At 40.0% G+C, this 23,405-nt stretch overlaps 4 protein-coding genes across 4 annotated transcripts; 3 read left to right on the top strand and 1 right to left on the bottom strand.

Moving 5' to 3' along the window:
* Nucleotides 1-218: 218 nt before the first annotated feature.
* On the bottom strand, nucleotides 219-6,449 carry pmelb (premelanosome protein b). Its single transcript, XM_030423431.1, has 12 exons — nucleotides 6,347-6,449; nucleotides 4,439-4,534; nucleotides 4,148-4,294; nucleotides 3,700-3,828; nucleotides 2,920-3,081; nucleotides 2,390-2,722; nucleotides 1,699-1,914; nucleotides 1,404-1,541; nucleotides 1,210-1,312; nucleotides 905-1,110; nucleotides 726-816; nucleotides 219-473 (listed from the first exon to the last, which is right to left on the bottom strand). Exons 1-12 carry the CDS (start codon nucleotides 6,402-6,404, stop codon nucleotides 311-313), a joined length of 1,842 nt encoding a protein of 613 aa, XP_030279291.1. The 5' UTR covers nucleotides 6,405-6,449; the 3' UTR covers nucleotides 219-310.
* A 4,614-nt stretch (nucleotides 6,450-11,063) lies between these two features.
* Nucleotides 11,064-15,552, top strand: sarnp (SAP domain containing ribonucleoprotein). The gene is made up of 11 exons (XM_030423449.1): nucleotides 11,064-11,181; nucleotides 12,635-12,734; nucleotides 12,857-12,900; nucleotides 13,006-13,076; nucleotides 13,505-13,556; nucleotides 13,854-13,927; nucleotides 14,060-14,097; nucleotides 14,567-14,592; nucleotides 14,678-14,746; nucleotides 14,873-14,968; nucleotides 15,109-15,552. The coding sequence occupies exons 1-11, from the start codon at nucleotides 11,149-11,151 to the stop codon at nucleotides 15,148-15,150; spliced, it is 645 nt and encodes a 214-aa protein (XP_030279309.1). The 5' UTR covers nucleotides 11,064-11,148; the 3' UTR covers nucleotides 15,151-15,552.
* Nucleotides 15,553-16,371: 819 nt separating this feature from the next.
* Nucleotides 16,372-18,896, top strand: LOC115585220 (tubulin alpha chain-like). The gene is made up of 4 exons (XM_030423444.1): nucleotides 16,372-16,526; nucleotides 17,201-17,423; nucleotides 17,516-17,664; nucleotides 17,763-18,896. The coding sequence occupies exons 1-4, from the start codon at nucleotides 16,524-16,526 to the stop codon at nucleotides 18,738-18,740; spliced, it is 1,353 nt and encodes a 450-aa protein (XP_030279304.1). The 5' UTR covers nucleotides 16,372-16,523; the 3' UTR covers nucleotides 18,741-18,896.
* Nucleotides 18,897-19,484: 588 nt separating this feature from the next.
* Nucleotides 19,485-21,852, top strand: LOC115585222 (tubulin alpha chain-like). The gene is made up of 4 exons (XM_030423446.1): nucleotides 19,485-19,604; nucleotides 20,163-20,385; nucleotides 20,476-20,624; nucleotides 20,736-21,852. The coding sequence occupies exons 1-4, from the start codon at nucleotides 19,602-19,604 to the stop codon at nucleotides 21,711-21,713; spliced, it is 1,353 nt and encodes a 450-aa protein (XP_030279306.1). The 5' UTR covers nucleotides 19,485-19,601; the 3' UTR covers nucleotides 21,714-21,852.
* The last annotated feature ends 1,553 nt before the right edge of the window (nucleotides 21,853-23,405 follow it).

Below are 23,405 nucleotides of genomic sequence, written 5' to 3'. Positions count from 1 at the left end.
TCATCAATCAAAGTGAAACACAGCGCACAACTGTTTCAAGCAAAGTTTATTGGAAAAAAAACACCAATTCAGTTTTATCCAAATCAAAGCACACAACAACCAAACCTGCTTCAAATAGGTACAAAAGGTCTGAGCATGTCTAATGAAAAAACCTTTGATTGAAAAACCCAAATATTACAAATGAATTTGTCATTTAGAAAAAATACATAACAAAAAAAAAAAAAAGTATAAAAAGACCTCCAAGGTGCCTTTAACTTGCAAATCATAGGTTGCCTGGTTTTGCATGTGGTCATGTGATGCTGGCGATGGCTCACACGGGCCTTTCCTGCAGCAGAGGACAGTTGTCCACAGCTCCCCGTCTGTTCAGAAGACTCCAGAACGTGGAGGCTCCGGAGCAGCTGTGAGCCCGGCCGGGCTGCTGGCCTGCAGACATGATCATGTCTTCCTTCAGAGGGCGGTAGGACTTAAAGCGCCTGTTGAGTAAAATACAAAATCAAATGAGATCTTTTTCTAACGCTAACTGAGCAGTGTTTGTGCATAAACCCAACCATTCTGAGGGTGTATCATGGAGTGGGTGATGTAGTTTTTTTTTGGGATTTGTGACAAGTTCTGAATGTACATAGAATATCACCAGATTTTTTCCCTTTAGGTAAATAAATCAGTTTCTTTCAGACTAGAATGAATGATAATAAAAAAGGAAATCTACAAGGAAAGTCAGTCCTTACTTGTAAGAGTATGCGACTATCCCTACTGCTAGAACGAGAACCAGGACACCCATAACCATGGCGATGGTGCCAGGCGAGGACAGACCTGAACCTGAAACAAAGATCACATTGTGAAGGAGCAGGACAAAGCAGACATGCACTCATCCGTGGACTTGTTTACAGTGGTCACTGCTGCGCACCAATGTCGACGTTGATTTTAGCACTGGTGGCAGCTAAGCTGACGTCATTGGCCATTGACACGTTGACGCAGTAGACACCAGAGTCGTTGAAGAAGTGACGTAAGACCATCTGGCACTCTTTGGAGGGCTCCACCATGTTGCACGCTGTATGAATCGGCTTCATGCACTCTGCATCCAGAATCACACTGCACACTTCTTTTGGAAGGCTGGAGGAAGAAGATGCTCCAGTGAGTCCAAATAAACGAGAGAATGCTTTTAAAGGATGCAGAATTTTTGATAATTTGACAAATTCTAAGAGTATTCACCTTCCCTGGCAGGTAACTGTGATATCCAAGACATTTTTGTCCATTTCAGGTGTTGCAATCACAGCATTGTCCATTTGTATGATCTCTACTTTCTCAATGCCCTCTGGAGACAAAGACAAAGAGTGAAGGATCACTGACAGCCATCCTAATTGTTTATGTCACATTTTAATGAATGTAGTATTGATGAAACTCACCAAACACTTCGATGCCGGTGCAGAAGGAGCCGTAACGATATATGACGCAGTCGTCATCGGAGGGTTTATCGTTAGCATCCCTCTTAGCTACTTTGACCACTGTAGCTCGGCCTGTCAGTGTCACTGTCTGCTTTGCACCTGATGAGATTAAACAACAACAGGAAGTGATTATACAGATCATAAAAAACACGAGGTGAAAAAATAACATTATTATTATTTTCTCTGCTTTGGATCAAGTGAACGCTGATCAAACTGTCTTAACTAACAGTGCTGATAAACTTTAAACCAAGATTACCTGCTGCCTCGCCGTCAGCTGGCATCTCATTGTTGACAGGAGAGGGAGTCTTGGCTACTGCGGGTGCCTCCTGGGCAGGCTGAGCATTGGCGGCAGTGGAGGCCTCATCCTCAGTGTTGTCCTCCTCGGTGTCTGAAGGAACCATGTTGACATTCAGGACAGTTGCCTTGGTGGAAACCAGTATGGGGACAGCAGACGCCAGAGCAGCAGCTTTCACTACATACAGGGAAGATTGATGAGTCAGGTCTGTGCTTCAGTAAGATATGTGGAGCTGCGAACAAACATATGACTGGGACATAGCGACGCAATATTTGAAACTGTGCAATTATTTAATGAAATCTGGTGACTTTCTCCACAGGAAACAGGGAAGTGGCCTTTATTGGTTACTGTTTACTGTATTTGTAGAATTTAAGGTGTTCACTATTAAAAAAAAAGTCATTTTCATTCATAAATTTAGTTTCAAAGGTGAAACAGTGTTCAAACAGCTGCTACATGTTGGCAGGTAAGCAGACAGGCTGGTACAGCGATGCCACAAATTCATGTGTTACATCAGGTGCCAAATTTACAGGAAGGCATGAATATTTTAGAATTTGTCGTAGCTGTTTTGCAAAGTTTGTGGCTACTAGCTCAATGAATGATCACATGAACAGAAATCTGAAAGTTTCTCAGGTACTGCAGCATCCGTCCCTACCTGTGGTTCCCTGATCAGTAGGTGGACCAGGAGCTTTGGTCGGGGGATCAACTGGTGGGTCGCAGGCCTTGTCTGGGATGACCGCCTGGATCACCACCTGAGGCTTGAACGAGCCAGAGGTAATGTATGTATGAGTGACGGTCAACTCTCTGGAGATGAGGGCTCCACTCTCGTCCCCGAAGTCCCAGTTGAAGGTGATGTCTGCGTTGCTGAGGTACTCGCTGGGGTCGTGGAGGGTAATGGTGAAGGCGATCGCTCTGTTCTGGATGAAACGCATGTCTCCAGCCACGATGTCGTTCACTTGGTCCAGGGAGACGGCGAAGGGGATTTGATCTGAGGAGAACAGAAAACGTTGACCCCAGCAGTTCATGGCAATAGCTGGAGTTGGAGCTTTTTTCAGCCTTCCCTTATGCATTTTCTTACATACTTTAAGAGATTCATATAGTTGATAGGTGCCTCATAATTCAAAACAATTTGAAACAGAAAAAGTGAAACAAAAGGTGTTTTCTTTTGCCTCTCAAAAAACTCACCAGTGATGGAGAATTGAGTGGAGGCGTATCCCAGAGGAATGAACTTCTCCTTGCTGCGGTAGTGGTAGATGACGATGTCCATGGTGTAGGAGCCCAGCGGGATGTCGTCTGTATTGATGGTCAAGGAGGAGGACGGTCCGTCCGCCACCTGCCAGTACTGACCTGCAAAATGAGCACCCAGAGCCTGGTGAGTACCGCGTGACAGGCCTACACTTTGCTGCCTCTTCACCACTTATAAATCAATAACATTTCTTTTTCATAGCGCTTTTAAAAACAGTTACAAACTGCTGTGCAAACTGTGCAAAGAAAAGGAAGTGTTACAGTGGGAATTACAAATATAAAGATAAAGACAACAGAAGGACTAACACAAAAGGATAAAAAATAAGTAAAACCTGAATAAAACAAAGATAAAAACACCGAAATCAGGAGATAAAAGCAGCTTTATACAAGTGTGTTTGAAGGAATGATTTAAAATATTTGTATGATGCGTTCAGGGTCCAAACATGCTTGATTGACTAAAATGAGTTAAAAAATCATGGATCACACAATGAACCGCTTAGAAAGTAATTATGTTAAGTTGTTCTTAACATACTTCAAGGACTTTTTTTTCCCTTAAAGTTTAGACGAATGAAGTGACATAATCAGATCATATGATGAAGCTCATACATAATCCACCCAGGGTCATGTTTCAGGTCATATCATGTGACATAAGAAACTCAGTGACCCTCAGAAAAAAACTTAATTTAGAGACATTTGAAGAGAGACGGCAGCTTGACTCACCCCACGTCTTCCAGACAAACACATAGTTTGGCTTCTTGTCCTTCTTAACTGGCGCCCCATCGGGGAAAACAGCCTCCCAGTCCGTGTTTTGAGTCGGGTATACCGGCTCAGACTCGCGGTACTTGGTTCCTGTGTCAGGAGAGAGGGCAATGTGAGCGACAAAGACATTTAAACCAGTCTAGAGCCACATGAACGGCTATCAGGAGCAGCTCTGTGCTTTGAGCTACATGTTTATGCTAACGGGGTCTCGAGGATGCTGCTTACAACAGAAAGTGATAGAAAGTAACAACCTTTACTTGTACATTTGATACTTAAGTTGAAGTACATTTATCACCATAAAATTCCTGTTAATACCTCACTTTAAAACCACAGGCTACACTATAAATAGCATTTGTAGTATACATATTATAATAGGATTGCACCACTGTGTGTCTACGTGTTGTGTTACCATTGACTGTGCAGTCTTCAGCCCAAACAACGTCTCCATCAGGCTGCACCTTCTGGTTGTGTGGGAACTCCAGGTCGATGGTGAAGGTGACTTTGGCTGCAGTCAGAGTTGGGGAATCGTTCCCAACGTTGAAAGAAACTCTTCCACCTGTATGAAGAAGACAGGGAGACACAGAGTATGAGGTGACGATGCACCGTGGTGGCCTCGACCATGTCATCAGTTCAAGGTAAATTACTTGAGTGTGTTGAAAATCCTAATCTGTGATAACGCCAACAACTTTTCAACAGATACCTTTCCAGGAGTCTTTGTATCGTGGGTCTCCATCTTTCCAGATCGGGTACATCTTAGTGTTCCATGACGGATAGCGAGTGAAACGGTTTTTGGGCTCTGAAACACCAAACGTGAATGTATTATACAACAGAATGAGCTTGTAATGGCTCTCGAGTTTCCAAAGCACTTCCTGAGAAGAACCTTCTAATTTTTGTGTGGAGAAAATAAAGATGGTGTTTAATTGGGCCAGTGCACATATGGTTAGCTGGAATGCAAAAGTACAATTCAATCTGGAGAATATAGAATATAGATGAAGCAAGGTATTAGAAAAAAATGCACAAATCTTACAAAATTCTTATTAAAAGCCTTTCAGTGACATCTGCCCAAACTATGTTTCTGAAATTAATGAATTCACAATAATTTCATACATAGTTTTGAGTCCTAAATGTGACTTATGATGCCCAACAAATCCCAAATGAGGGTCTTTTATTGCCAATTTCGGATCTGTTGTCCCTTCAATCCCCCTCATGTGACGCTCAGCTGAGCATGTGCATGATTTTGTCACAGATTAACAATGTCACAGGGCTGAATTTGGATTAAATATGAACGCAGACTACAAATCTTATTATCAACTGAATCAGGCCTTTGAGTGTGGTGATGAATTGTTCCCGTATTATCGTAATCACGCCCCATTTTTGGTTGAAGTTGATGCCAAATGGTGAACGGTGTGACTCTTTGTATGTCTTGAAATAAATCTTTCCATCCGTTAGATGATGTTTTTGCCTGTCTGTATTTGGCAGTATGCTAAAGGATGTGTTCATTATATTTCTAGTCTCCTTTAAATGAACATGTGTAGTCTTATCCTTAAAAGCAAAACGGATTACGATAGATAGCCAGTACTTTGCTTTACAAAGGTCACAGTCTGGGTCGCTCAGATTCATGCATGGTTGAGTAAAGAGGTCGTGGGAAAAAAACATGAATCTGGATCTTGCAGACCAAAACATTTTAATAACTACTTTATTAGAAAACTAGATTTACTGTCATGTAAGGAAAGAAAATAATGGGAATGGAACCAGACTTAATTTGACAAGAATTTACTTTCTGTTAATTTTTTTATTCTGTGATCAAAATGTAAGAGGACTCACAGAGAAACTTTGATTTTCAGAGCTTTGATAAAAATACTACAATGAGCCAATGTGGCGAATATTCCCTTAAAATAAACGTATTAATGAAAGGGTATCCTTCAGAGGGAAATCTTTGCACTTTTCATTAACAGCTTTAGTTATAAGTTCCTTTACGTTACAAATCGATACTTTACATACAAAAAAACACATGATCATCTCATAAAATACTGCTGTTATTGATGATCATTCCACCAAAAAGTTTGCGTAAGGTGTCGAAAGTTTCTCAGTTCTCAACAAATTTCAACACGAGCTCTTGCACCCACTTCAAACAAGAACGTGTCAACGCTGTTTTGCTGTGAAGCTCCAGGAATAATTTGTGGACTACAAAGCTTAAGATGACTTTCCATCTGCGAGGGGGTGAGTAGATAATCACAGAATTTTACGTTCTGGGTGAACTGCTCCTTTAATGCTTTAGTGATGATAATATAATACATAGTATCATAACATTCAATGTTTTTTTCCTGAATCATGAGCACTTTAACTTTATTTATCTTACATTGATGCCATTTTGAATAAAGGATGTTTACTTCTTACTTTTTTATGTTTTACTTCTTTAGGTTTGTAAAAGATCTAATTGAAATACTGTAAATGATCTCTTTTTCTCACGCTGACTCTGAAATACTTACTAGGTTTAAGTAAAATAAAGGATGAATTTGCAATCTGCACCCTCATCAGTCAATTCAGACACATTTTCTCATTATTGTGAAATGCAAAGTTCAGTTCAAAATGTTTTTTCTGTACTTACTTGCCACAGTGTGCGAAGCCACAGCCAGCAGCACCACCAGTACAGCAGACATCCGCATTGTCAGTGCCCCTCCTCTTTAAGAAGTATCCCTTTTATGGGCACCAGGCAGAAGAAAACAGGCTTTATAAACTCTAGGTCTGACCTCGAATCGGTGAGGAAACGCCTCCTTCCTCATGAGGCCCTGCAGTAAGACCCTCCTCCAATCAGACTGTGATTTGTGTATTTACAGTAAAAGCACGTCCGACGGATTACAGTCGCACATACAGTAGAGAAAGCGCCACATAATCACTTCAGAAATGCAAAGTTCCTTTTTTTGCATGCTTGCAACAGAATTTGGATCACAAGACGAGCTCGAGTGCTGAAAACGAACAACAGAAATAACTTTCAAATAAATATTCTGCAAAAGTATTAAGCTGTACTCGGCAATGTCGTGCTACTTTATACCTCTACTTCACTACATCTCAGAGAGGAACATATTGTACTTTTTGTATTTCATAGCAGCAGTTATGAAATAACCAAAAGTTTTCATTTATTACATCAAGTTGAGTTAAAATATAAAAGTGCTTCTTCCAATTACTAGACTGGACTGCTAGCTGCCCGGCCACTTGAGCCAAGTTGTGAACAGCAGCTACGGTTAGCGGTTTCTCTATAGTGATGAGCTGCCCCCTGTTTGTTTTGTTACATATTGCACCTTTAATTTGCATTCAATCTGACCCTTTATCTTGAACATGAGTAATAAAAATACATGGAGCATGTACATGCAATTAAGATATTCAAAGTACAATATGTAAAAATTGGAATGGGAGCACTAACGTAACCGCTAACTGCTTCTAGCTGCTGCAGTTAGCCAGTTAGCTCTGTTAGCTGTGCAGCTAACAATCCAGGGGAGCTTGGAGGACTCGGGGATTGTCGGTGTTTGCACCGCTAGAACCCGAGCTTTGGACCCAGACGTGCTGGGGCTAGATGGTTAGCATGCTCACATCAGTAGTTATCTCTGCGACACATTACACAGACGTAAAGTATGTCAAAACATTTTTTTTTCTCATATTCCGTTGATCATTTTTTTTAATACAATTGATTGATAATCAATTGAAATTCTTTCATATTGCACCTTTAAAGTCAATGTTTTGCAGATAATGTTTTGAGTGTGATTATATACGAGTGAAAAGGCATGGCATCAGCTTTAAAGTCAATATTTCACAATAATACCAACCTTATATTTTTTGATTGATTGATTGATTGATTGGTTTATTTAAGTGTCAAACACCATGGTTGGTGCCCAGCCCTCATGGGCTTATTAGACACTAATCATATTCATCAAACAATAATTTCACAATTACATCCACGATAGCCACGTGACATAATACAAAACACATCATAACATAACTAAACCATTAAAAATATGGATACAAATATAAATGGATTGTCATATAGGATACAAAATACTTTGCCGCAGATACCAGGCCTTTTCTATAAATTTTGCCAAAGCAAAAACATCATTTTCAAACAACCAGCACAGAATCTCCCCTTCATATTTCCAGAAAATATCAGGATTTTTAAACTGGATTGATTCAAAAAGAGAGTTCCTTAAATCTCAATATAAAGGACAATAAAAAACAAAATTCACACAAACGTAAATGTTCAGGTGTACCTTTAAATCGACCCACTTCTACTGCCAGAGGTAAGGTATTAGTTCTTAGCTGAGCACAGAGGGACCTCTGCCTTCTCTTTAAATTAAAAACAATATAAGGTTCTGTTACATAATCATTAATCTGAACATAATTTCTAAGCTTTGGCTTCTTCCATATATCCTTTTTCCACTGATCTTCATATTTCCTAAATAATCTTTGTCTAATATTTGTATATTACATTGCAAATTATTTCGGAACATTATATGTAAGTCAGGGCCAGACAATATTATTGAAACCTCTCTAGATCAGGGGTGATGCTTTGCTCTGTCCCAATTAAAAATGTTCCTAGTTAGCCTTTCCTCTGGCAGACTGACAAGACGGTTCCACAAACGCACCATTTCACATCTTTGTTTTACAATACATGGATCCCATCCTGCGTCCCCTTCAACAGCTACTTTTGCTGCATATTTATGCACACCAAGAAAACACCTCAAAGCACTGAACAGAGTTATAATCAAAAACCTCTTCAAAGCCCCAAACCCCTGCAGCATAAAACAAAACTGAGTCAACCAAAGATTTATAAAGTTGTGTAAATGCAGAAAAACCAAGATCCGTACATAGTTTCATTTTACTCAACACGGAACCTAATGCTCTTCCAGCAGACTCTGCTAGTATTTTCCTTCCCTCTGAAAAAACTTAATATTTTCATCAAAAACAAAACCAAGATATTTATAATGACAGGTATATTTTAAAGGCACATGGCCAAACTGAAATATATGATAACTTATAAATAACTCTAATGCAAACAGCAAAAATGTATAAATCTAAGGAAACAATTGTATTAATTAGATTGTTTAAAGCGCAGTGCAATACAACAGGATCATATTCAGATCACTGTCATGACTTTTGGGGGGTCTGGGGTGCAAGTTCCACAAAGCATGTGCTTTCAACACAATATGAATAGTCACCTAAATCTCTGCTCAAATCACCTGATCCATTTGGACTGCCCGTCTCATTGTTCCTAATTATCTGCAGATTTACTCAGAAATAAAGTTGCGATCTGCCATCAAACCAACGTCATAGAAAAAAGTACGTAAGATCCGTAGCTGAAAATTCTCCCCTGAAATATGATCAAATATAAATTCTTCAATATTTGTGTAACAGGGAGTTTCATATCTGTGTCATTCGAACAAGGCCGTGCCAGGAGAAAAAAAATGGGAGGAATGCAGCATTAATGAGGATTATTGAAGCACTTGTGACTCCCTAAATTCATCCGGCTTTGTCGCTCTACCCCCAAGGACTATAAAGTAAAACTCTGTTGAAAGATTTTTTGTCACCCTATCATATGCCAAACTGTGACACTGTTTAAACCTCTTTTAAAACAATGTCAGCATTCACAGCAAATCCTTTTTAAAACCTGTTTCATCTGTCGTGAACCCTTGAACTCCCGTCAAGGCCTCAACATGCATGTTCAGACCCATAATAGTAAAATAATGAAAGCATCCTGTACAACATGAAATGTTTGTACTATTTGATTTCTACCTCAGATGATGTGATAAAAAAAAAAATCAAACCTGGATAAAGTTAGGTTATCATAGCATACTGAGGCTAGACATTACATATTCACTTTCTTGCTCAGAGTCAGATGAGAATATTGACATTACTCTCATACCTCAGTGCATAAAGCTACTGCCAGGCAATTAGCGTAGCTTAGCATAGACACTTGAAACATTGAAAACAGCCTGTCTCTGTTCAGAGAAAAAAAACTTTCTAAACATTCTACAGATCTGAGTTGATTTAAATAGTATGTATTGTGTAGCTTCACTACATGTGCTGTCCAGGCGTTATATTTTTTTAATTCGTAAACTGTGGTTATTGCTAATATATATGGCCTCACCTGTAAAGTGGACCTCAATCCAAAAACAGCACTTCTTCAAAAATACTAAACAATTGTCCTTTAGTGATGACGTAAGAAGCAGGTTGCTATGGAGTTGCTATGGAGTGGTACACTTTGTAAAACTTGTTCCGTGATCATCATTTCACTTCCAGATATTGAAAGAGAAGATTTCACTCTAAGACTGCTGTCAAACTACTCAAGCGACCAATGGAAAAAGGACCCCACTGATCCCAGTTCAGCTATTTGACATTTTCATCATGGAAAGTTTGAGTAGAATAAAGATTTCAAGTCATTTAAAGATCTTTTTTCTGAACACAAATGTGGATTGATGCATTCGAAAGTTAGACAGTTGGAATAATAAAGTGTTGCATATTTGCACAGTTTAATGTGACACTGCAGCAAAGAAGAAACTGACATTTTAAATACAGAGGAGAACCGTGCTTTGTTTATGTAAAGGAAACTACAGTGAGCTTGACAGGAATAACACAAGTATTCAATCTGCAGTTATATGCAGTTGTGTTGAAAACAGTTGAATTTATTCCTAAACTGTATGTTAATATTTGCAGATGTGTGTTGAGCTCATGGTGTGCTCATAAAAGGAAGCATTTCACCAGGTGATATACAACCATTTGTGAGTTGTATTGGCCCTTTAAAGGTATTTCAACCGGTTAAACAGACTGGATTGGTTATAATCTGTCAAATATAACAACCAAGAGTGGAATCGAGTCATTTTGATGCAGAACCAACCTTTCAGTCACAAGGTAGGCGCTGTAATCACTTTTTGGCAGGTGAAATACAGCCTTTTATGAGCTGTATTGGCCCTTCAAAGGTATTTCAACAGGTAAAAAAAGGACTGGATTGGTTATAATCTAGGGAACAGAGCAGGTAAAGTAATGGACAGTCATGAGGATAATTCCAATAGAGATAGAATTCTTTATTTTATACATAACCCGTCTGTAAATCATGTTGATAACACTCTAGTTTCCAAATATAGGCCTAATCAAGGATATTAGACATACAAACACATAATAACACTGTAAACAAAACTAACGCCTGTAATCACGTAAATGTCATTCTCTGATCACAAAAAAAGCAAAAACTTTGGCCACAATTGTGATTATTAGGTTACAAGAAACGTTGCAGAGACACGGACATAAAGTTGTTTGACCACCGTCCAGCAGGGGGCGCTGTTCAATAACTGCGCTGCAGCTGAGGCGCTCAGAAGTAGAGCCGCTCCACTTTGATTGGAGGAAGTAATACATCAACAAAGAAAGATGGCCGAAGTGATAGAGCTGCAGAAACTGAAGGTTGGTGAAGATTTAAATATGTGTTTATTTAACACAGTGGGCTAACTTCATGAGCAAATAATGTGTTTTAACAATTGTTAGTGACAATATCAGAGAGCGAGCTCACGGGCAACTTTGACGTTTGAGGCACAAAATGGCTCCGCCGGCTGTGAAGGCGACTAACCGGCGTGTGTTCACGTTGTTCATTCAGCTGCCAAGCTAACCTAGCTGGTCGTAACGACAGAAGGCAAAGACCTCTCTTTAGTTAGCAGGCAGCTGGGAATTAGTTTAAATTTAAAGATAAAGGTGTAATGTTGGATTTAAACTGCAAATGTTGCTGCTCGTGTTGGATAAAAAGCGGCCCAACACATCCGGTCCAATTAAAGTAACGTCACTGGTTAAAGTCGCTTATCTCCGTCGGTCAAATCGTTGATTTTAGCGAAAGTCTGACCCACTAAAACATCGTGTTGTTCCGTTTGTTAGCTGTATAGAAGACTGCAACTCCTTCACTATACATCATTTTTTTACTAAACTTAATCACTTTCTACTCAAGAACATGTCTTAGTATTACCCACTGTCTGATAACTTCCTTGTTTCCGAGGAGAAGAATCGGTTTAAACTCAAGTTTTAAGCCAACATTGACGAGAAGTCGTAAAAATCCTTAGACACAGTTTATCAGCGACTATTTTCATATTAATGTTGTTATTTAGTACATATTGTTTCCACACAAATGCCAAATATCGCCTAGTTCTATCTTCTTAGTGAAGAAAAGATTTGTGTTTGTAAGATAATAAAATGGTAAAAAAAAATATATATATATATATAGATATATAAAGCAAATGTTTGTTGACCAAATCATGAATCATTGTAATAATTATAACATTAAATGCCCAGTATGTGATTTCTGCCACCAGGCCTCTCTCAGAACATAACAAAACGACGTAAATAGCATTGCATCATGTGAGGAGCTGTCCTCATTGATAATAGATACAACATTGCGGATGAAAGTCTATCAATGGGATTCAATCACAAATGTTTGTTAATGAAAATGCTTTAGAGTGTTATTCACGTTATCTTTAGTCTCGTTCGCTGGCTTCCTTCCTCAGTCTCTGATGCTCCTGGAAGTTAAAGTGGCAGGTGGCCAATTGAAACACATCGCTAACTTGGGAAAAAAAATCCTGATTTCTCGGAGTTTGAATACTGTTGGAAACACTAAGCACATTATAAGTACACAGCTCAACAACATACATGGCAATGGTCCAGTTATTTTTAGCCATGTTAATGCAATAATGTTACCTATTATGCCCTTTGACGTTAATTACATTTTGTGTCATCCTCAACGCTAAATTCTTAATCAATTTGGCAACTCCCTTGTTTAGAGCTACTAAATTGTCCAAGATGAAAAGCAAAGCAAGGTTGGTAAATGGTGCTTGTTACATTTAAAGTACTCTTTCCGTTTCTCTCAATGTTTCAGCTTGCCGAACTGCGGCAGGAGTGTGAGGCCCGAGGCCTGGACACCAAGGGAAACAAAGGGGAACTCATTGCCCGACTGCAAGCCTATCTGGAAGAGCATGGTGAGCAAAATACCCTTCAGATTGTGACATATTTTAGACCTGGCAATTCTTGAATTATGTTGAGAGTTTTTATATTCTTCATACTTACTGAAAATGTCTTCAACCTGTAATCCTAACAACAGAAGATGATGTGGATGTAGATGACGTGCTGGCAGAGGATACTGAGGTAATGTGATTACTGATTTATGATGCGAGCTCCTTTACTTCCCTTCTTAGACCTTGTTGGACTGTTTTGTGAGGTACTGATCAATTTTTCCATTTTCCCTTTTAGGACTTCACTAAAGTTGAGACTGCCAACAGTGCAAAAGATGAGAAGGAGTCTGAGTCTCCTGACCCTGAGACGTAAGTTTATCACGTTAGTCTGCATGCTTTTAACAGACAAACCAAATTGAATGTGTTTATCTGTGAGTTATTTTCTAAAACATTGCACTATTACTTTCCTTTTAATAATGACGTCCAATATGCATCGTTCTTTTTCTCACTGGCCTCTCGTGAGGGTGGTCTGCATGATATAAAAAGTCCCTGAGAGGCAATTTGGTCTGCAACAGTAGTCAACACAACCAGTACACATCATCCTGAAACAATACAACATTGACATAACATATAACATACAGGAGGTCATCATGAAAATAATACAATGAGAAATAAAACACAATATAGCTCTAAGAGTGTATCAGCCCTTTCTTTAATAAGGTTCATAATGGTTTATTAGTATTCAGCATTCAATTCTAATTAATTCTCGCTCATTCCTTTTTTTGTTTGTCTTTCAGACCTGATGATAAGAAGGTGGTGAAAATAACTCCTCCATCATCCTCCAGTGAAGTACGTATGACACGTTTGCATGCACTAATAATTTGATTGGAAGCATTTTAATCTGAGTGTTTTAATGCAGTGATTACCTGAGCTTTCAAAACACACCAAAACGTGATGTTACATGATTGTCCAACAGGAACTTCTATACACACTTAATTTCAGCAGTTTGCAAAAGTGTGCAATGGTTTAAAACCAAAGAGCTCTGTAATAGTGCATAATAGATTAATTTCACCTTTACATGTAATCATGAACAAATCAAAACCTCAGCCAGCAGCTTGTGTTCTGATTTCACCTTTTGCTGTGCAGAGATTACAGAAGAGAGCAGAACGTTTCAACATGCCCGCATCAGCTGAAAGCAAAAAGGCCATACGTGCGGCAAGGTAAGACTTCACCAGAATCCTTCTCTGAGTTTCAGTCCATCATTCATTTCGGCTGGTATGCATAAGTTTTTACTGATGGGAATTGTCGTGGTGTATTGCCATGTTTAAATGATTGTGCTCCCTTTTTTTCAGGTTTGGCTTACCGGCGGAAACTTCCAGCCCCTCTCCAGGTCCGTTGTCTTTGTTTACTCTATCTTTCTAAACTGAATTTTCTATGTTCTTAATGGAACAAAGGTGAATGTATAGAGAACTTGGGTTGAAAGGTTTCCTTTGATTTCATAATGATTTCTTGGACTGTGATCTGCCATTTTAGCTTAAATGTAACTGAAATAAACAGCTGCAGCTGAAAAGTTGATTCGATTTTATTACTATAATAGAATTTAAAATTATGCTATAACTGTGTAACAGCTATGTGATAGTGTATGTTCTGGAGAATACTTTTTTATTTGGGTACATAAAATAGTCTTTAGTATGTTATCACACAGGTACATACAGACGCATACTAACAATCACAGGTTTCATCAGGAATCAATTACTTGGAAATGCAAGCAGATTTTGAAGAGACAATGTAACTCAATGATCTGATAAATCTTTTGCCACTTCTCACTCCACAATTTCATCCATTTGTCGCCCAAACAGGTGTTGCCGCGAACAGTAAAGCCCCTGTAAGTATTAACCAGTAGACACATTTCTTTGTTCCTGCAGCTCATGAAATGAAGTTAATGGAGGCATTTTTATGTCCTGTAAAAGGTGAACGTTGATCAGCTGAAGAAGAGAGCGGAAAGATTCGGCATGAACGTTTCATCCGTTTCACAAAAGGTGACTTTGAACTCGAGTACACGCAGATATTCATGGTGTAACGACAATTTCTGCAGTTTTTTAGTTAAACAATTCCCGCTCTTCTAGAGTCTTCATTTTGTATTGAAGCTTTTTGTTTTTTTCCAGATTGAAGAGGATGAAAAGCTGAAAAAGAGGAAGGAGAGGTTTGGGGCCTTAACAAGTGCAGGTTCAGCTGGTTCAGTCGGTTCAGCCGATGTTGAGGTGTGTTTTCTTTCCATTCCTTCTTTTTTTGTTGATTGATTTGATGACAGTAGTGATCAGTTACATTTCATCACAATGCAGTAACTTACACATAAGAGCTTTTTATAAATGTCAGTGTTTTTCTTTCTTTCTTTCTAAAGGCAAAGAAGATGAAGCGTGCCGAAAGATTCGGAATTGTGTGAATGATGTTAAAGAGCTTATCTTTTCTTTTGTAAAGTGTTTTCATGACTGCACAACGGAAGTTCCCGAAGCTAACACATTTTGTGCATAGGATTCCTTTAAATCAAAAGTATAATTAAATACAAAGATATGTTTGTGACAAAAAAGTTTCGGAAAACAAACAAACAGAAAAATCTCTTGAATATTTACTGAGTCTCAAATCTGTGGTTAATTAGAAAAAATCCTAATCCATTTAAATGATGTAAGTCACTTATCTGTGTGTACTGTATGTGTTTAATTGTACTTTTGATTTATCAGACAGCCTGTAATTTCCTTTTTGGTATTTCATTGGTTCACTACTTCAGTTATCTGTCCATTTTATAACATTTTGTGATTTAAAATAAATTGTTTTCAATTTTTTGATATCTGCTTTGTTTGCTCTGTCTTTTGTTGTTTTTTTAAATGTCTGTACATCTTTATTACCCACTTGGAGTTGCCCATAGAGACTCACTCACTGCTCAGTATTTAGTTGCACCCTTGGAGTAATAATTATTAATTTGATAGAACTGAATCGCGTATAGGTGATCATTGTCTTTCTTTTTTCTCAGGTGGACTATTGCACTGGCCTTAATCACGTGGCCCGGCAATTTAGCCAAAAACTACATTTAGTAAATTAAAATGGGTCAAGAGGGATTGAAAGGTTGATTACAATTACCAACTTGTTCCACTGTGAAATCTGATATGCAGCTTTATTGTGATTATTGGAATCTGTGTTTGTTTTTTCAGATTACTGATACTATAAATATATATTTAAAACGTGCAACTGTAGATATGATGCAGCCTACAATATGCAAAGTAACTATGAACTAAAGTTGTCAGCGTAGTAAAGGTACAATACAGTAGTATACAGGAGTAAATGCGTCTAGTTATTCTCCACTACTGCTGAGGACTTAAACCGTCGATTGTTGGTTTAAAACAGACAAACAGCTGATTTTAAATGACACAAAAGGAACAACGAATATTACAGTTAAGTTCAGCAGATTCTGGAAAGACGCATAAATATTGATAGAGGTGATACAAAAGAGCTGTAAAACCACTTTCAAAGATATTCACTTCCTGTCTGAAGCGCAGTGTCGAAGAGCCGCGGACCTATTAGGGGATCAGACCTCGTGAAGACGACCGTTTAATTTTAGCCAATAGGAATCCACCATGTGACTCGGGCAACCAATCGGATTCCTCAGCACATTTCCGCCGTTACAACCGTATAAAAAACCCCGCCCGCCATTACCTCCGCAGTTACTTCTTACAAAGGACCCATTACGGCCGAACTGTAAGAGATAACATAGTCTCATCCACTTTGTTAATCTTAACTACAAATCCAACAGCTTCAGGAAACATGGTGAGTATGAACAACATTTTTTTTCTATTGATTCGAAAGAGAACCTTAAGATGGAGGACGGTTAATCTTCGTCCTAACGGGGTCGGTTTGAATGAAATTTTAATGACTAATGTGTAACTCGACAGGGAGTTACAAATGTGCAAAAAATGTTCACCGATCAAAAGCTCAGTCGGGCCGACAGTTTCTGGTTTATCCTGTTGTTGGAGGCCAATGTGCTCTCATCCTGAAACATTCCTCTTTTTTTACCGCCTGTTTGAAGAGGCCTGGCCTTTATGAAACTGCAACCACAGGCTTTTCAAACAAAACCTATTCATGAATAGCCTTGAGAGCTGTCAAGCCTGTTTGTTTTGTTGCACTATAGAACTTTTGTTTTTGTTCTAATCTAACGATTAAATTTTTTTCTTCAAGCACAAGTCTGAATAATCAGCCTCTTTGTGATATATTGTTTTCAGTATGGTGTTAGGTTCACAGGTTAACTGACTGTAACATGTCATTAAGTGATGGGGTTAGTCATGATGATCTGCTGTCTGGTTCTATACAAAAAAGACTTTTTCCTTGTTAGATCTTTCACTAGCTGTAGAGAAGTCAGTGTCCACTTGGTTACAATTCCTACTGGAGCTTCAGACAGTATAACTTATTTAGTATGTACTTATTCTCCCCACCCCCCTCCACAGCGTGAGTGTATTTCAGTGCACGTTGGTCAGGCTGGTGTCCAGATTGGCAACGCCTGCTGGGAGCTTTACTGTCTGGAGCATGGGATCCAGCCGGACGGACAGATGCCCAGTGATAAGACCATTGGAGGAGGAGATGATTCCTTCAATACCTTCTTCAGTGAGACTGGAGCTGGAAAGCACGTCCCCAGAGCTGTTTTTGTGGACCTGGAGCCCACTGTCATCGGTAAGTGTGACTCCTCTAGCTGAGCATTTGTTAAGAAAATATCCAATAATTGTTAATCCCAATTTATGCAATGTATGTATTTCTCTCCTTAGATGAGGTGCGCTCTGGAACCTACCGCCAACTGTTCCACCCTGAGCAGCTGATCACTGGGAAGGAGGATGCTGCCAACAACTACGCCCGCGGACACTACACCATCGGCAAAGAGATCATCGACCAGGTGCTGGACAGGATCCGCAAACTGGTGGGTAAAATCAGAGTAAAACAAGCTAATTACAAGAATATCCAATGTAATGATATAACTCGATCTCATATGTGATCATTGTCTCTCTCTGTCCTCAGGCTGACCAGTGCACTGGCCTTCAGGGCTTCCTGGTGTTCCACAGCTTTGGAGGTGGCACCGGCTCTGGTTTCACCTCCCTGCTGATGGAGCGTCTGTCTGTCGACTACGGCAAGAAGTCCAAGCTGGAGTTCTCCATCTACCCCGCTCCCCAGGTGTCCACCGCTGTGGTGGAGCCCTACAACGCCATCCTCACCACCCACACCACCCTGGAGCACTCTGACTGTGCCTTCATGGTAGATAATGAGGCCATCTACGATATCTGCCGCAGGAACCTCGATATCGAGCGTCCCAGTTACACCAATTTGAACAGGTTAATCAGTCAGATTGTGTCCTCCATCACTGCCTCCCTTCGTTTTGACGGTGCCCTCAATGTTGATCTGACAGAGTTCCAGACCAACTTGGTGCCATATCCCCGTATCCACTTCCCTCTGGCCACCTATGCCCCCGTCATCTCTGCTGAGAAGGCTTACCATGAGCAGCTTACCGTGTCAGAAATCACCAATGCATGCTTCGAGCCCGCCAATCAGTTGGTGAAATGCGACCCTCGCCATGGCAAGTACATGGCTTGTTGCCTTTTGTATCGTGGTGACGTGGTGCCCAAAGATGTGAATGCTGCCATTGCCACCATCAAAACCAAGCGTTCCATCCAGTTTGTGGACTGGTGCCCCACTGGTTTCAAGGTTGGCATCAACTACCAGCCGCCCACTGTAGTTCCTGGTGGAGACCTGGCCAAGGTCCAGAGGGCTGTATGCATGCTGAGCAACACCACTGCTATTGCAGAGGCCTGGGCTCGGCTCGACCACAAGTTTGATCTGATGTACGCTAAGCGTGCATTCGTTCACTGGTATGTGGGTGAGGGTATGGAGGAGGGAGAGTTCTCTGAGGCCAGAGAGGACATGGCAGCTCTGGAGAAGGATTATGAGGAGGTTGGAGTTGACTCTGTTGAGGGTGAGGATGAGGAGGAGGGAGAAGAGTAGGCCAGAGAAGTAAATTGAACTGAAAAGTGTAGTTCCTGAATCATGCTTAATACATTTTGTATTTACATGTACAATACTGTTTGTGTTTTACTTGTATCTGCCATTATAAAAAAATCCTTCAATGGTTTTTGGATTGAATAAATATCATGAAACTTATATCTTCACTTTGCAGTCTTTGTATTGTATCTCAATTTGCTTTTTCCATCTCTGATTTTGGCTTCTGAAGTAGATATGTTAATATGAAAACAATATTAAGGCATATTTATACCGTAGACATAATTTAGTAATTTTTAGAGTATTGACTTTACAGTCTAAAGTCTCATTTACAAAAAAAAGGTGGAGGAAACCTCAAGAAGAGCAGCTGAGGAGTGATTCCTCTCCAAAAAGACATTACATACAATCAATATAAGACAATATATATTTATATATGTATGTGTATCTATTTATGTAACATATAAATATCATATGTATATCATCATATTGTGGCCTTTGACTGGGACTGAGATCTGCCTTTTTGATTATATAAACTGAACATTTAAACTTGAGAGTTTAAGTTGGAGAAATCATCTATCACACTGTCATGGCTGACTGGGACAGAAGCATGGAGCCGTGATTAACCTTATCAGTAACACCTGCTGTGCTTTCTGTGAATGTTTTGGCTAAACCAATAGGAAAGAGCTTGTGTGACTCTCAACCAATCAGATTCAGCTGTTATTTCCCCGCCTAATACAAGTTTAAAAAGCCCCACCTTTCAACACTTCTGATTAGCTTCTTACAAGTAACCCCTGAAATACTGCTGTAAGAATTACATTAGTCTCTTCATCCTCAGTCTCTACCCTTTCAGACACAGTGTCAGGAAACATGGTGAGTATGGAATAACAGGAACTCTTCATTTTGGTTTGAATAGCTTTTATCAGTCTACAATCAACATCAGTGTAGTTGTTAAAACCTATTAATCATTGTTAGCTTATTGTTGTGCTTTTATGTTTAGCTTATGTTGCCCTAAAAGAGAGGCCTGATATGAAGGGAGCACTTAACTCTGATTTGTGTTTTCATGTTATTTCACACTTTTGAATATCAAGTGTAGCTGAAATTGTTTGTTGTGAGAGGATTTAGGCAAAACCTATAATTTATTTCAGCTGTACTTGCTGCCAATCAATGAATCAAACACTTGATCTGTTATATTTTTTCATATTGTATGTTGTATTGCTCTAGTTATAGGTATGAAAAAGCTTCATGTGCATCAGCTCTGTTTGATTTTAGCAGACTGAAGTTATGTTCCTCCACAGATCCTGTGTAGTGGGATTCTCAGATGTGTTCTCCGTTAATCATGACTAAGCCTCTGATTTAGAAACCATCAAAAAAAAATGTCTGCCAAATCTTCATGGTGAAATCAAGAAATGACCCTTTAGTTTTCCACAGCGTGAGTGTATCTCAGTTCACGTTGGTCAGGCTGGTGTCCAGATGGGCAACGCTTGCTGGGAGCTTTACTGCCTGGAGCATGGGATCCAGCCGGACGGACGAATGCCCAGTGACAAGACCAGAGGAGGTGGAGATGATTCCTTCAACACCTTCTTCAGTGAGACTGGAGCTGGAAAGCACGTCCCCAGAGCTGTTTTTGTGGACCTGGAGCCCTCTGTCATTGGTAACCTCTTATTAGCCATACTGTAGATGGCATCATTTTATTTTCATTAAATTAAGTGTGACCTTCATTTTTGAATGACTCCATTCTCAGATGAGGTGCGCACTGGTACCTACCGCCAGCTGTTCCACCCTGAGCAGATGATCACTGGTAAGGAGGATGCTGCCAACAACTACGCCCGCGGACACTACACCATCGGCAAAGAGGTCATCGAAATAGTGCTGGACAGGATCCGCAAACTGGTGGGTAAAATCAGAGCAGAACAAGTTCACTTGCAATTTGGCTGAGGAATATAAAATAAATGACATAACTCATATCTCTATTATGTGATAATTGTCTCTGTCTGTCCTCAGGCTGACCAGTGCACTGGCCTTCAGGGCTTCCTGGTGTTCCACAGCTTCGGAGGTGGCACCGGCTCTGGTTTCACCTCCCTGCTGATGGAGCGTCTGTCTGTCGACTACGGCAAGAAGTCCAAGCTGGAGTTCTCCATCTACCCCGCTCCCCAGGTGTCCACTGCTGTGGTGGAGCCCTACAACGCCATCCTCACCACCCACACCACCCTGGAGCACTCTGACTGTGCCTTCATGGTAGATAACGAGGCCATCTACGATATCTGCCGCAGAAACCTCGATATCGAGCGCCCCAGTTACACCAACCTGAACAGGTTGATCAGTCAGATTGTGTCCTCCGTCACTGCCTCCCTTCGTTTTGACGGTGCCCTCAATGTTGATCTGACAGAGTTCCAGACCAACTTGGTGCCATATCCCCGTATCCACTTCCCTCTGGCCACCTATGCCCCTGTCATCTCTGCTGAGAAGGCTTACCACGAGCAGCTCTCAGTGTCAGAAATCACCAACGCATGCTTCGAGCCCGCCAATCAGATGGTGAAATGTGACCCTCGCCACGGCAAGTACATGGCTTGTTGCCTGCTGTTCCGTGGCGATGTGGTGCCCAAAGATGTGAATGCTGCCATTGCCACCATCAAAACCAAGCGCTCCATCCAGTTTGTAGACTGGTGCCCCACTGGTTTCAAGGTTGGCATTAACTATCAGCCACCCACTGTAGTTCCTGGTGGAGACCTGGCCAAGGTCCAGAGGGCTGTATGCATGCTGAGCAACACCACTGCTATTGCAGAGGCCTGGGCTCGGCTCGACCACAAGTTTGATCTGATGTACGCTAAGCGCGCGTTCGTTCACTGGTATGTGGGTGAGGGTATGGAGGAGGGAGAGTTCTCTGAGGCCAGAGAGGACATGGCAGCTCTGGAGAAGGATTATGAGGAGGTTGGAGTTGACTCTGGTGAGGTTGAGGATGAGGAAGAAGGAGAAGAGTAGGCCTAGGAAGTAAATTGAACTTGATGGTGTAGTTCCTGAATCATCCAGAAAACATTATACATGTCAATACAAAGAAAATGTATTGTTTGTGTTTAACTTGTATCTGCCATTGTAAAAAAAAATAAATATTTCAATGGTTTTTGGATTGAATAAATCTCAAAGTGAATTCTTCACTTTGCAGTGTTTGTATTGTATCTCCATTAGCTTTTCCATTTGAGGCCATCTCTGATTTTGACTTCTGAAGTAGACATGTTAATATGAAAACAAAATTAATGGTTATTTATACTGTAGACATAGACTAAGCATTTTCGGAGTATTGACTTTCTAGTCTAAAGTATAGTGTCCTCATTCTGAATTGGATATACCCTTCAATGAATTGTTGGCCAACATTTCATTTTGGATTGTAACTTGCGTTGTTTAACAGTAATATAGAATTTGTAGCTTATTTGCGTGTTTTTCAAAGACTTGGTCTTCAATCCCCCCCAAACACTGAAATCTGGATTTACAGTAACTTGAAGCATAAAAATGCAGGATTTAGTTTTTGTTCAGGTTTCTTATTTATTTCACCACTGGATAAAGCCAGAACCGTTTGGGCCCCAGCACCACTAGGGGGGCCCACCTCAAGTTACAAGTCCGGCCTCAATAGCTGAGGAGTGACCTGACGGAAAAGGTGTGAAAAGTACCTGGAACTAAGGCAATACGTATGCCTGCTGATTGGTCAGATCTGGTCTCTACTGTGCTACATTCCTATGGCGACCAGTACTACTAAGCCAGGAGAGGCGAGGCCAGTTGAGCTGAGCTGCTGGTACCGGTTATTCAGGGCATGGCATTAAAACAAATCTATTCATCTGGTTCAGAAAAAAAGAAACTAGATGAAGAAAAAATACTCGCATGGAGAAAGGTAAAGTTGTTGTTTTTTTTTTTGTTTTTTTTCATGATGTGGGGTGTAGGGTTAGCTTTAATGTTGAATTGTTAGCTAGCTTAAGTGTTTGCTTTAAGAAAGGGATAAAATAAAGTGTATATGTCACATGTGAATGCCATAAGACTGACAGAAGTGACATCCATTTCAGTGAATTATAGCAGGTCCAGCTGGTTGGCATTACATTTGGGAGGGAGGGTGTGTGTGTTAGGCAGAAGTCTGTCATGTCTGCTGTATCCTCGTCCAGTGGGAGCTGCTGTTCCATCATAGACCGCCTCTGCTGTTCAACATTTGACATGTAACATTACTTTAGGATTATTTTCATGATTGATTTATCAATATAACTGTGTCCTCAGTTTATAGGTCTCTAATGTGAAGTGTGCTAAACAACACTAATACATATTAGGCCTATTGTGGATTATTATGGACTATCATGGCAGTGGATTATTGCTCCGAGTGGTTTATTGTAAACTCTACTGAGTTGGTTGCGTCTTTCTTTAGCCCATTTATCAGAATATCTATTGTGACAATATAATTTGAAAAAATCCTACAGTTATGTTTTTCATGTATTACTTTGTTTTATTCAAAAGGATCATGATAACAAATTAAAGTAATTTAAAGTAAACTTTACTATATATGACTGTTAGTTCTGCCAACAGAATATAGGTTAAGACATCAGTTAGGCACAAGTAGTCTACTTTGTAATACCCTGCAAAATATACACAAATATTCCTTCAGTATCACATAGTGCTCATCAGTCATTTATCTTCGTT

The sequence above is a fragment of the Sparus aurata genome, chromosome 7 (assembly GCF_900880675.1).
Source record: "Sparus aurata chromosome 7, fSpaAur1.1, whole genome shotgun sequence".
NCBI lineage: Eukaryota > Metazoa > Chordata > Actinopteri > Spariformes > Sparidae > Sparus > Sparus aurata.
This window is presented reverse-complemented; position numbering and strand designations above follow the sequence as displayed.